Source organism: Schizosaccharomyces cryophilus (assembly GCF_000004155.1).
Source record: "Schizosaccharomyces cryophilus OY26 unplaced genomic scaffold supercont4.2, whole genome shotgun sequence".
In the NCBI taxonomy this organism is placed as follows: domain Eukaryota; kingdom Fungi; phylum Ascomycota; class Schizosaccharomycetes; order Schizosaccharomycetales; family Schizosaccharomycetaceae; genus Schizosaccharomyces; species Schizosaccharomyces cryophilus.
This window is the reverse complement of record NW_013185625.1, coordinates 1,657,561-1,668,315: the sequence shown is the minus strand read 5'-3', so window position 1 is coordinate 1,668,315 and position 10,755 is coordinate 1,657,561. Positions and strand designations below refer to the sequence as shown.

At 38.9% G+C, this 10,755-nt stretch overlaps 5 protein-coding genes across 5 annotated transcripts; 3 read left to right on the top strand and 2 right to left on the bottom strand.

Annotated features, from left to right (window-relative positions):
* Positions 1 to 24: 24 nt before the first annotated feature.
* Positions 25 to 564, top strand: SPOG_04700 (cell agglutination protein Mam3; the record flags this gene model as incomplete). Its single annotated transcript, XM_013167391.1, has 1 exon — positions 25 to 564. A coding segment is annotated over one exon (427 nt), but the record flags the coding sequence as incomplete, so codon positions are not given.
* Positions 564 to 1,571, bottom strand: SPOG_04699 (ornithine cyclodeaminase family protein; the record flags this gene model as incomplete). The annotated part of the gene is made up of 2 exons (XM_013167390.1): positions 564 to 1,310; positions 1,341 to 1,571. 2 exons carry the CDS (start codon positions 1,569 to 1,571, stop codon positions 564 to 566), a joined length of 978 nt encoding a protein of 325 aa, XP_013022844.1.
* A 465-nt stretch (positions 1,572 to 2,036) lies between these two features.
* Positions 2,037 to 5,268, bottom strand: SPOG_04698 (membrane transporter). Its single transcript, XM_013167389.1, has one exon. It carries the CDS (start codon positions 3,955 to 3,957, stop codon positions 2,179 to 2,181), a length of 1,779 nt encoding a protein of 592 aa, XP_013022843.1. The 5' UTR covers positions 3,958 to 5,268; the 3' UTR covers positions 2,037 to 2,178.
* Positions 5,269 to 5,340: 72 nt separating this feature from the next.
* SPOG_04697 (membrane transporter) lies at positions 5,341 to 8,010 on the top strand. Its single transcript, XM_013167388.1, has one exon. The coding sequence runs from the start codon at positions 5,750 to 5,752 to the stop codon at positions 7,523 to 7,525; it is 1,776 nt and encodes a 591-aa protein (XP_013022842.1). The 5' UTR covers positions 5,341 to 5,749; the 3' UTR covers positions 7,526 to 8,010.
* A 301-nt stretch (positions 8,011 to 8,311) lies between these two features.
* Positions 8,312 to 10,048, top strand: SPOG_04696 (palmitoyltransferase). Its single transcript, XM_013167387.1, has 2 exons — positions 8,312 to 8,671; positions 8,711 to 10,048. The coding sequence occupies exons 1-2, from the start codon at positions 8,444 to 8,446 to the stop codon at positions 9,467 to 9,469; spliced, it is 987 nt and encodes a 328-aa protein (XP_013022841.1). The 5' UTR covers positions 8,312 to 8,443; the 3' UTR covers positions 9,470 to 10,048.
* The last annotated feature ends 707 nt before the right edge of the window (positions 10,049 to 10,755 follow it).

Sequence of the window (10,755 nt, the reverse complement as noted above, 5' to 3'; positions counted from 1 at the left end):
TGAGACAGTCACTTCCGAATCTAAAGGATTCACCTCTACTATTGCTACTCCTGTAGGCACGTCCGCTGGTACTGTTGTGATTGATACTCCTAGTGCTACTCCCTCTTGGGTGACTGAAACAATCACTTCCGGCTCTAAAGGATTCACCTCTACTATTGCTACCCCTACCGGCACATCTGCTGGTACTGTTTTGATTGATATTCCTAGTGCTACTCCCTCTTGGGTTACTGAAACAGTCACTTCTGGTTTTAAAGGATTTACCTCTACCATTGCTACCCCTACCGGCACATCCGCTGGCACTGTTTTGATTGATAAACCAGTACAGACGACAACTACTACAACTACTACATTTGATGGATTAAATGGTGGTTATACCAGTTCATACGGTGGAAGCGCCACTGAGACAATCCTGATTGGTACCCCCAATCACTCAGTTGTGGATATCTTTTAAAATATACAAATAAATGGTCACTTTAATATAATAATTTTTTAGATTTTTAGATTTAAAATAAAACAGTCTTTTGAAATTTTATGATAATATAAGTTCAAAGTATTAGTGCGATCTATAAGTTCCTATTCATGTGTGTGTTATAAGCTAAAGAAGCTGCAGCAAGGTCTTCCCTGGAGTCTCCTACAGACTTGAACAGGGTTATAGCACTCCGAGGGTCGGTCAAGTGAGCACGTCCCTTGTGATGCTTGTTGCATAAGTCGAATAAATCAGCTTGCACATCATCGATGGAAAATACACCCTCTTTCACGGGTGTTAACAGATCACCTGCTTCAGATAGTGCACCGGCTCTTGTATCCACAAAGACACTCGCTTTAGAAACACAAGCAGAGTCAGCTTCATGCATATTTGGAGTAAAACCACCTACTAGGTCAACATGAGTACCGGGTTGGATCCATGAGCCTTTCACAATAGGAGATGTACTCAACGTTGCACAAGAAATGATATCGCAGACTTTCACGACGTCTTCCAAATCTTCATTACGAATAGCGTGCAACTGGATAGAAGGAAAGTCATGACAAATTGATTCAATGAGAGCAACAGCATTCTCATTTCGATGATTCCAAATAGAAATGGTTTGAATGGGGCGAACAGAGCAATGTGCGTAAATAAGGCTTCTAGCAACTTTTCCAGATCCCAAAATGACTAGCGAAGCCGCATCATTCCTAGATAAGTACGTAGATGCAAGCGCCGAGGCAGCAGCCGTCCTTCGAGACGTGAGTTCCCCTCCGTCAAGTTGAGCTAAATGAGTACCAGTATTTGCATCACTTAAAAGGTAATGACTGAAAAGGCTGGGAAGATTCTTTTTGGAGTTGTTTGGAAAAACATTTACCTGTTTAACGCCAATGTACTCACCAGGAGACCAACAAGGCATAATCAACAGAGTATTATGGACTTCATTTTCATCCACGGAGCTTTTAATCGGATAGTGGAGTCTGGGGGGACATTCGACTGGTTTTGTGAAGATGTCCCTAAGCGCATCGATTAAGGCGTCCCATGGTAAATAACTAATTAATGCTTCTCTAGAAAGAAAGATGGTAGGTGAGCTTAATTTATTATTCATGATGGTACTGTATTATAGGAAATTAGAGAGGATCAAATCAGTTCAAATTATGATATATCTGGCGAGAAATTGATAAAAAAAGGATTGTTTCTTATATATTAAATTACTGGGTCACTTTTGTCCATTTGTAAGATTCACAACGAAGAATGTACGTCGGTTTGAAGTGGAAACAACTTTCAAAATATAAGTTCCATAAATTATACTTCCAATAGTTTCAGTAAGGCAAAGTCGAAAGGTAAAAAGAGTTTCCTGGACAGCAAAATAGTCGTAAAGTATTGATGATGGTACAGTCAACAAGTACTGCCTTGTAAGTTTACAGATACTGCCGGATATTACTTGGACATTGAAACAATGTACTGAATAACCAGCTATATCTCTTTAGTCTGAATGAATATATGGATGTCAAGATTCTTTGATTAAGTTTGGATTGTGAAATTTACAATTCTGAAACAAATTTAATAAAGAAGGAAATATAAATGAACATTAATTAAGAAAAGCAAACTATAAACGACAAAAAAAACTCCATCAATATTGAATGTAGAAGGAATCAGTTCCAAACATATTTTGCAAAGCACAAAAAGGGAGAAAGTAACGTGTAAAAACCCAATTACATTGATGCTTCAGTAATTCCATTGTTCTCACTTTTCTTCTTTTCCGAGTCTTGCTTATTATCTACGGTGGATTCAACGGGCTCAACGGCAGTGAGTTCAACTATGGCGTTGGTAGCACCTGAAGATATACCAGGGCTGTCGTTATGCATGTCGGAATCCAATTCTTCAGGAAGAATGAGATTAAGGAATATAGAAATGAAAGCACCAATTGCAAATCCGTTTTCCATGACAAGGGTGATGGCATCCAAGAAACCGGTAAGGCCTTTGTTGTTTCCAGAATATGTAAAAAAGTAGCTGAACCAATTTGGGACCAATATAGAACCCATACCTAATGTTAGGGAAGCGGTGAGGATAAAGCGATTACGACGATTAAAAGGGATTTGGGCGATGATGGCTATACCAGAGGTCGTGACGGAGGAAAACAAAAAGGTAGTCATTCCTCCCAGCACGGAACTAGGAATAGCCACAAACACGGCAGCGAACTTACCAAAGAGACCCATGCAAAACAAGATGAAAGCACAGAAAAACCCGGCTCTTCTATTGGCACACTTAGTTAGGCTGATTACACCATTATTTTGGGCGAAGGTAGTGAGGGGAGTGATAGTCATAAGGGCGGCTATCAAGGAGGATGTACCGTCACAGAGAATACCACCCTGAATTCGAGAGTCAAAATCTGGACCATCGACGTCCAGCATAGAGACGTCTGAAGTAGCAGTAATGTCCCCAATGGCCTCCATCATGTTGACAATGTACATAGCAAGAATGGGAAGAACGGCAGGGCCGTAAAGGCGAAGTCGGAAAGTGTGGACCCAGTTAAACGTGATGACGGGAGCAGCATCGATAATAGAACGATCCCAGTAATGAGTGGCAGCAGAAATGATCATGCCGACAACAAGACCAATGACGACAGAAGTGGTCTTAACTAGAGGAGGACCAAAACGCTCGATGATGATGATGGTAGCAAAGACACTGAATCCCAAACCGATGAACTGGGCGCTACCCCAATACAGCGGATGGGGAGCAGAGTTTGAAGGACACATGGCGGTGCGGCTCGTGCAGCCACTACCGCCAGCCCAATCCTCAAGACCAGTCATGATGAGAGAAGCACCAATTAACAAAACGACGGGGCCAGTTACTATGGGAGGGAAGAGGCGTTTGAGGAAGCGGGAAGGGATGAAGGACATGGCGATTTCAAGCAAAGAGCAAATGCAGCATGTAGCAATAAAAGCACCATAGCCTTGAGGACAGGGAAGCTTGGTGCCGTCAGAGGCGGTTGGACAATAGCCATTTTGATACATTTGACTGAGTATTTTAGGGGCGACACTGACACTAGTAAAGGATATACCAAGAACGGAGAGCATGCCGGTGCCAATGTAATAATTGGTTTTGGGGATTCTGATGCGAGCGATATTGATGAGGGTCAACAGAGCAGTACTGATGAGACCGGCAGAGACGAGGTAATTGGTTTGTTCAATAGTAAGATTGGCACTAGCAGCAATGATACGAGGGGGGGAAGTGACGCCGCCAATCATGGCCAGGGCATGTTGGAAGCCCAAGAGAAGGGCTAAGAGGACGGGTGTTTTGGCGTTCAAGGAAAAGAAAGGAGGGTTTTTTGGTGTTTGGCTGGTAAAGGGGATGGCAGGAAGCAAGAAACTATAGTCATAATCCCCGATCCAAAAGTCTTTGGTGAAGACAGAGTGGAGGGCATTGGAACACTTTTGACCAAAGGAGGGAGGAGAAGGGTATGCATCGTCATAAGCAAATGAGTTGGACATGATGAACGTAAAAAGAAGTCAGTAAGAAAAGTACAGGAAAGAAAAGCGAAAACGAGGTAATCAAAGAGAAAGAAAAAGAGCAAATTAGAAAAGAAAACAACTTTGATTCAACCGAAAAATAGAAATAAATAAGATAGAAAAACGAAAACAAAAACAAAACAAAATCAAAATCAAATTTTAACAACGGAGATGAAAGACCTGATAAAAATAGCTTTGATAAATAAGATTGAGAAACCTATGATGACTTGCTCTTTTGATGATTTCTTTTGTTGTAAGCGTTTTGACTATATAAAGATGGTTTGGCTACGAAGGGACCAACGAGAAAGAGACGAAAGATGGAAATTTAATGATGTTTCCAAATCAACTCCCAGTTAGAAAGACAGACAGTATAGACCAAGCTCTTCAATTCGAAAGTTATTCCAATTCAGTTGTTTTCGATTTCAAGAGTTATCCAAGATGTACGATGAGCTACCAAAGAGTCACAACTTTTTCAATCAACGAAACAATGCGTTAAAGGATCTTTTTTGAGCCCCAAGTTGGACACAAAGCAAGGGAAAGGCAGGAAGACAGGAAGAACCCTCGAAAGTCAGCGATAAGCCTCGTAATTTATACTTAAACGGCAGAAAGAACAAAAGCCCCAAACGAGTCTCTTGTTGGACTCATCTCTCCATTTTAACGGCGATAGAAGGACATCTTGTTTGCTTCTCCAGATAAAGGTTTTGTGGAATACAGAGGGTTGCAACGTCAAGAGTAAGTAATCTACATTTCCTTATCTATTACCCCCTAGATTAGATCGCCTTCATGGGTATCAGAAGAAGCGCAAGGAGAAAGGATTTATCTAATCAAATACGGCGTAAAACAATGCAATGAGCGAGGGTAAGAGAATATAAGGAGAAAAGGAGGAAAACGGTAAAAAAATAAGGCACATTTTGAAATTCGTTTCGGAAAAGGAGAATAGCGTTTGATCGTTCTCCTACATAAAATGGTCAACAATGCGAAGCGCGCACACAGCAGTTGATTGTAAGAGCGAGAGATACAGGAGTCAGGAAAAGGAGAGACAGTTGGAAAGAAGCCCTTCTATCAAACCTGGTGTAGCGTAACGTCCTACTAGTTGGCTGGTCGGTTGAACCTCTTATCATTGTCCTGCAGCAAACAAGTGAAACTGTTTCTTAAACAAAAAGCAAGAGTCATAATTATAAGAATAACAAGAATATCATAAACAATTTATAACTTATCAAGACTAAATAAGACACTACTTACTCCATAAAAAAATAACCACAAGCGTTCGCCAAGTTTGTTCCTACAAAAGTGTAGGGTGTGCTAAAAAAAAAAGTCTCCACCAAGTATTCTGGTCTTTCAGGTTTTCCTTTACGTCCTGCCTTAGCTCCCTCCAACAACTGTATACCAGACCATCGCTGGCGTTTGTTGTCATTCATAACCCTCCACCATTCCTTCCCTTCTGGCCTGTCAAATCTTCCAAACGTTAACGCTTCTCATTTCCCTGTTTCTGTATCCTCTTCGTTTTTATAATTTTCTTTTCTATTCCACTTTATTTTTGGTTTTGTTCGTTTTTGGGGGGTTTTTTTGGTTCTCTCTTTTACTGTTTTGAGTGATTCTTTTTCTATTGCTTTTTTTTCTGTAAATTTGCCATTGTTTGTGTTTTGCATTTATTTTTCCTTCTTTTTTTTTTTGGAAAAAAACCAAAAGATTTTTTTCTAAACGTTTTCTTTTCACCGCGTAAATTCTCGACTTTTCTTACTTTACTTAGTTACTTACTAAAACTTACTTAACGATGTCGCCTTCTTCTCATTCCCTCGAAAACCCCCCTCCACGAAAAACACGCCTCTATAGTTCCAGCAGGGATTCCCCTTACCCTTCTTCTTCGTGGAATCAATCCAATTCAAAACTCGATGATGTGAATTCTCTAAAATCCATTTCTCTAAATGATCGTCAGGGTCTAAAATCTCGTTTTACCGTACAATCGCATGATGAGTCCGAGGAGACACAAGACCCAGACTTCACTCTAGTACTTCCCTCCAATCGTCTATACATCGTTATTCCCGGTCTCATGCTATGCATCTTTCTCGCTGCCCTTGATCAAACCATCATTACCACTGCCATCCCAACCATCGTCAACAGTTTTCATGATAGCTCTTCGTCTTCATGGATTGGTACTGCTTATTCGCTCGCAGAAACCGCTGTCCTTCCTTTCGTAGGCATCATGAGTGAAGTCGTTGGTCGAAAGGCTGTTCTCTACACCTCCATTGTCATCTTTCTCTTTGGAAGCGCCCTTTGTGGTGCTGCCAAGAGCATGATATGGCTTATCTTGTGCCGTGCTGTTCAAGGTATCGGTGGTGGTGGAATCATGTCTTTGGTAACTATCGTCATCGCCGACATAACACCTCTTCAAACACGCTCTTACTATACAGGTTGTTTTGGTGCCACCTGGGGTATCGCTTCTGTCATGGGTCCTTTGATAGGTGGTGCCATCTCCCAAAAAACGACTTGGCGCTGGATTTTCTTCATTAACCTGCCCACCGGCGGTATTGCTTTGACTACGCTTGTCTTATTTCTTAATTTGATTCCAAAACCAAGAACTTCTTTTACCCAGTTCCTGAAAACCTTTGACTTCGTTGGCATCATCACGATTACTGTTGGTGTTGTTCTCTTTCTGCTTGGTCTTAATCTTGGTTCTACTACTGGTGTTTGGAAACACGCAAATATCTTATGCTACCTAATAATCGGCATTCTTTGCCTGGTCGTGTTTGCTGTTAATGAAACGTATACCAAGCGTATAAAGATTATGCCTCCTTCCGCATTTAAAACTCTCTCACTCACATCCGTTATGGTAACCTCCTTTTTACACTACTACATTATGTCTACCATCACATATTACATTCCCGTATACTTTCAAAACATAAAAGGCGATGGTCCACTTATGTCCGGTGTCCACACCCTCTCCTACGCAGTCGTCTCCTCTGTTACCTCTGCTATTAGTGGTTTTAGCATTGGCAAGTTAAGAAACTATAAGTACTTTATGATTGGCGGTTGGATCATTCTCTTGGCCGGTTCTGGCGCCATGATTGCTATTTACTATGACACTGAATTCTCCAGGGTTATGGGGTTCATTGCGCTGACGGCTGTCGGAGTGGGCAATTTGTTTCAGCCTAATCTAATTGCACTGCAAGCATCCGTCCCTCCTGCAACCATGGCAACTTCTTGCTCCGCATTCATGTTGCTTCGAAATATGGGTTCCTCTATTGGCATTTCCATTGGAGGAGTTATTTATGATCAACAGTTATCTACTTTGCTCAAGGGCACGTCTTACAGTAAAGACATGACGTTTTCGCAAATCCAGGCTATTACAGATGTTTCGAAGCGTAACTTCGTTTTGAAAGCCTTTGCAGATGCCATTAGAATGATTTGGATCGTCAATGTGCCTTTTGCTGCATTAGGAGCAATCTTGTCATTTTTTGTTAGGCAGAACAAACTAAGCCAAAGCGTGTTACAATACGATGAGAAGAAGGAAAAGATTTCACAAGATGGTCGTGCGGTAGAAAAGCCATAAATATGAAGGAGATGGCATGGATACTTATTGGAGTGTGTATGGACGTTTGAAATTGGGTTTGTTTTGGAATGGGTAATTGTCTATTTATGAAACATTGTTTGTTGTTATATTAGTAATAGTTTATTTTTAGTCCCTCCTTGTTAATGTTAAAGGGTAATACCTTCTGGAATTTTTTTTCGCTACGAACTAATAAATGTTGTTTTCATGGAAATCCACAAGGATATTAACCCATAAAGGCTAACGGTGAATTTCCTATGCCTCTTTCAAATATGGCTTCGTCTTGCTAAGTACCAAAAAGAATCTGATTCGTATACCTAAGCCCGTGGTTTGAGTGATTCATATGTGCTTGACAAGGAAACTATCTCTGGTTTATCATAGCTTCCCAAATATGACTTGTAAACTCCTAATTTCACCAAGAGAACTACTCAAAAAGAAAATTGTAGTTTCATCGAAAGACTATAGAATAAATAGAAACTCTTCGAAGCTTAAGACTGTCAAATTACTAAACCTATCATATGCAGCTTTTTACCACTAGAAATCGAGTTTTCGAAATAATTCTCATGAAGTATTAAAAGTAGAAAAATGTTTCTGAGTTAGATAATTGGTTTTTTCCTGTTATTGAAGGAACTTGGCAACAGCATTTTCCATAATGTAATAATCTTAAATTGGACTACCTTTATTTATTTAGAAGAGAATAAACTTTTTGTTTTGATTAATAGCGAGTTTCTGTTTACATGATCATTTTATGGAGGTTATTTACAATACCATGAGTAGAGAATGTTCAGGTTTCACACCATCCGTTAACCACATTTTTATTAAACAACTATATCTTTAATACATGGAAGCATCGGGTTGAAAAGCATAGAAAAACGGTATTTCTATATTAATATCTATATATAATACCAAAAAAAATTGGAGATGGGTTATTGTAGTGGGCTAACAAATCTTTTCAAAATGGTGCTGCTAAAGTTCTTTCAGAATGGATTACAAATTTTTGCGCTTCTATTGATGACTCAAGCTCAGTGGCTTAACTGGGCCATTTACAAGCTGTCTCCATCCAAGTTGGGTTATGTTCAGTTTGCATTATATGGACTAATGGTATTTACTTATTTATTTGCGAATGTAACCCCTCCAGGATCCCCAGTGGTATGTTAGAATTTAACAGATTGAAGTATTAACATGCAGACTGCTTTGTTTGAGCCTAAAATCAATAGCCAATATATGAAAAGAAAAGACGGGATGCCTCGTTATTGCGGTAAATGTTTACAGTACAAGGCTGATCGAACCCATCACTGTTCGCGCTGCAATTCATGCGTATTACGCATGGATCACCATTGTCTTTGGTTTCGCAATTGTATCGGGTTTCGAAATCATAAGCTTTTCTACCTTGTTTGCTTGTATCTGACGCTGTATGCTCTTACAACTGTTTACAGTACGTTTATGGCTATAACGAAACATTTCACCGCAGCAAATGGGACCATAAGCGCTTTGTATTTAATATTTTGGGGCTCATTGTTCGCATTTGCGTTTGGGCTCAGTATCGTAATGGTTGCATTTACAATCTATCATACTTACCTTCTTTTACAAAATCTCACCACTTTGGAATCTATGAATTCAAGTTGGTCCAAATATGCCAAGTCAACTCAGCCCTTTAATGTTGGTCTGTATAATAATTGGTGTCAAGTGATGGGATCGGCTCCTTGGTTCTGGTTTATTCCAATTAGAAACTCAATGGGAAATGGCACTGTTTATCCTATCAACCCTAATGCACTTCCATACATTTCCACTTCAGAAGAAAAATCAGAGACATCCCATAAGAAGATACCATTGCCTATAAGCTATAGAGAAGATGAATGGGCTAGTGATGAGGAAGAGTATGCAATGAAAAGTCGTCGCTGGAATCCTCATCTTGGTCAGTTCGAGTGGCTTGATGATATAGTTTAGGTACTGATGGGTTTCTTATATCCCGTTTCCTTCCTTTCATAACTTTTTACGCCGAAACAGGCAATTTTTCGTATAATTTTTTCCGCCCTTGTTTGTTCTTGTTTTAATTCGTTCGATATACATTGTCAATTCTTGGATATATTTATTCTTAGTGATTCATTTACTCGTTTCATGATTCGCTTACGTCTTGTTCATTCTTTGAATTCAAAAGCCAACTAGAATGAAAAGAAAGAAAAAAGGAAATGATGGAAGACTTTTGAAAAGAGCATAATTTATTAGTAACAAAAGTTCTTCCAAGTTGGGCAAATACTAAAAAGTTTCCGCCATATTGGAATAAAATATTTTAATTCCGTAAGTATGTTTTAGGATAGCCTTCCATTCATTCCCATTTCGTTTAGGTAGTATAATGATTTTTTTGGGGTTATTTAGTTTAATTTATTTAGTTTATTTTAGTTTAGTTCAGTTCAGTTTAGTTACTTGGGTTTAATTAGGATAGTTTGTTTAGTTTCAAGTTCATAATGCATATTTATTTATCTGTTCAGTTATAAATTATGTTTTGTTTTTATATTTACCTTTGCAACCTTTTTTTTTTTTTTTTTTTTTGCCATAGTAAAACGTATATCATGTAGGCCTTTCAAAAAGGATACTGTAGTATGCTTATCTAGAGAATATAATTTTTTACTATAGTAATTCAATTTATGATTTCAAAAGCTATTGATGCTTGTTCTATACTTTGCATTGTTTTTCACTTGTAACGAATTGTAGCAAAGTTCTCATATTGGAATGGCGAGTTGTGTCATTTATTGCTTTTCATTGCTTTGTTTTTTTTATTTTTTCCTCTTAAATTAGCAAATCATTTGACCTTTATATCTTGATCTGCTAAAATAAACCATCTATTTACTGCTAATTGAATGCAAACTTATGGTCCGTAACTGTTACACATAGATTGTAATGCGCCGCAAATCCATAGAGCTTCAGAAAGCTTCTTATCTATAGGTTAATTTACATTGACGAAGAACAGCCACTAAAAGTGCTACTACTTCTGGATTACGATTTGTTGTCATCTTCAGAGGTAAACAAGCATACCATTGCCTCGCTGTAATTCATCTATCATAGATAAAATATCGCTTTCATACCTCAACCTTATAGCTAATGTTCTATCTTCCTTTACCATCCGTATTCGAGTTTGTTTACCTTAAAACCGACGATAGATTAGAAGATACTTGAACGTATATCCTTCATAACATGTGAGATATTAGTAAGCTAAATACGAAATTTCAAAAGTT

What these genes read in the sequence shown, in the direction of transcription:
- SPOG_04697 (XM_013167388.1), top strand. Translation starts at nt 5,750, where the DNA reads ATGTCGCCTTCTTCTCATTCCCTCGAAAACCCCCCTCCACGAAAAACA.
- SPOG_04696 (XM_013167387.1), top strand. Translation starts at nt 8,444, where the DNA reads ATGGGTTATTGTAGTGGGCTAACAAATCTTTTCAAAATGGTGCTGCTA. An exon ending in CCCCTCCAGGATCCCCAGTG is followed by an intron (nt 8,672 to 8,710) that starts GTATGTTAGAAT and finishes ATTAACATGCAG; the next exon opens with ACTGCTTTGTTTGAGCCTAA.
- SPOG_04698 (XM_013167389.1), bottom strand. Translation starts at nt 3,957, where the DNA reads ATGTCCAACTCATTTGCTTATGACGATGCATACCCTTCTCCTCCCTCC.